The following is a 1973-nucleotide window of genomic DNA, read 5'->3' as shown; positions in this document are numbered from 1 at the left end:
TAAATAATGAAATGTTACTATGTATTACAGAACTCCTAGTTGGAATTTCACTCCCAATCCAGATAAACAGTGGTTATTAAATAATGAAATGGTACTATGTATTACAGAACTCCTAGTTGGAATTTCACTCCCAATCCAGATTAACAGTGGTTATTAAATAATGAAATGTTACTATGTATTACAGGACTCCTAGTTGGAATTTCGCTCCCAATCCAGATAAACAGTGGTTATTAGATAATGAAATGTTACTATATATTACAGGACTCCTAGTTGGAATTTCACTCCCAATCCAGATAAACAGTGGTTATTAAATAATGAAATGTTACTATGTATTACAGGACTCCTAGTTGGAATTTCACTCCCAATCCAGATAAACAGTGGTCATTAAATAATGAAATGTTACTATATATTACAGGACTCCTAGTTGGAATTTCACTCCCAATCCAGATAAACAGTGGTTATTAAATAATGAAATGTTACTATATATTACAGGACTCCTAGTTGGAATTTCACTCCCAATCCAGATAAACAGTGGTTATTAAATAATGAAATGTTACTATATATTACAGAACTCCTAGTTGGAATTTCACTCCCAATCCAGATAAACAATGGTTATTAAATAATGAAATGTTACTATGTATTACAGAACTCCTAGTTGGAATTTCACTCCCTATCCAGATAAACAGTGGTTATTAAATAATGAAATGTTACTATATATTACAGGACTCCTAGTTGGAATTTCACTCCCAATCCAGATAAACAGTGGTTATTAAATAATGAAATGTTACTATGTATTACAGGACTCCTAGTTGGAATTTCACTCCCTATCCAGATAAACAGTGGTTATTAAATAATGAAATGTTACTATATATTACAGGACTCCTAGTTGGAATTTCACTCCCAATCCAGATAAACAGTGGTTATTAAATAATGAAATGTTACTATGTATTACAGGACTCCTAGTTGGAATTTCACTCCCAATCCAGATAAACAGTGGTTATTAAATAATGAAATGTTACTATATATTACAGGACTCCTAGTTGGAATTTCACTCCCAATCCAGATAAACAGTGGTTATTAAATAATGAAATGTTACTATGTATTACAGAACTCCTAGTTGGAATTTCACTCCCAATCCAGATAAACAGTGGTTATTAAATAATGAAATGTTACTATATATTACAGGACTCCTAGTTGGAATTTCACTCCCAATCCAGATAAACAGTGGTTATTAAATAATGAAATGTTACTATATATTACAGGACTCCTAGTTGGAATTTCGCTCCCAATCCAGATAAACAGTGGTTATTAAATAATGAAATGTTACTATGTATTACAGGACTCCTAGTTGGAATTTCACTCCCAATCCAGATAAACAGTGGTTATTAAATAATGAAATGTTACTATGTATTACAGGACTCCTAGTTGGAATTTCGCTCCCAATCCAGATAAACAGTGGTTATTAAATAATACAGGTAGAATGTTACCTATACATCAGAAATTTACAGATTTATTACAGAGAAGACGACTTCAAACATTACAGTCAGTAGATGATCTGGTTCAGAAGGTAGGACTATATACTATACTACTCAATATTCTATTATTATAATTTATAATTTCTAATTCTGGATACATACTTAATAACCTATATTAATATTATAGGTTCATGAGGAGTTAAAAACACTAGGAGAGTTTGATAATACCTATACTATCTATACCTCTGATCATGGTTATCATCTAGGACAGTTTGGGTTAGTGAAAGGCAAGGCCATGCCCTATGAATTTGATGTTAATATTCCACTGTTAGTTCGTGGTCCTAACATTAAAAACAAGGTGGTGTAAGTATCAGCTTTTATTACATAAAAAACTTGTACGATTATAATACAGACAAACAATAGCAGAAAACATAAAGTCAATTGTCTTCTAATTTTATTCCATTGCCTTTCTTTTAGCTGTACCTTCACCAGCTGTAC

At 31.6% G+C, this 1973-nt stretch overlaps 1 protein-coding gene across 1 annotated transcript; it reads left to right on the top strand.

Annotated features, from left to right (window-relative positions):
* Positions 1-1405: 1405 nt before the first annotated feature.
* On the top strand, positions 1406-1609 carry LOTGIDRAFT_146130 (hypothetical protein; the record flags this gene model as incomplete). The annotated part of the gene is made up of 1 exon (XM_009064950.1): positions 1406-1609. The coding sequence occupies one exon, from the start codon at positions 1406-1408 to the stop codon at positions 1607-1609; it is 204 nt and encodes a 67-aa protein (XP_009063198.1).
* Positions 1610-1973: the final 364 nt, after the last annotated feature.

The sequence above is a fragment of the Lottia gigantea genome, assembly GCF_000327385.1.
Source record: "Lottia gigantea unplaced genomic scaffold LOTGIsca_667, whole genome shotgun sequence".
In the NCBI taxonomy this organism is placed as follows: domain Eukaryota; kingdom Metazoa; phylum Mollusca; class Gastropoda; family Lottiidae; genus Lottia; species Lottia gigantea.
Note: the sequence above shows the minus strand (reverse complement) of the source record. Positions and strands in the feature narration are given on the sequence as shown.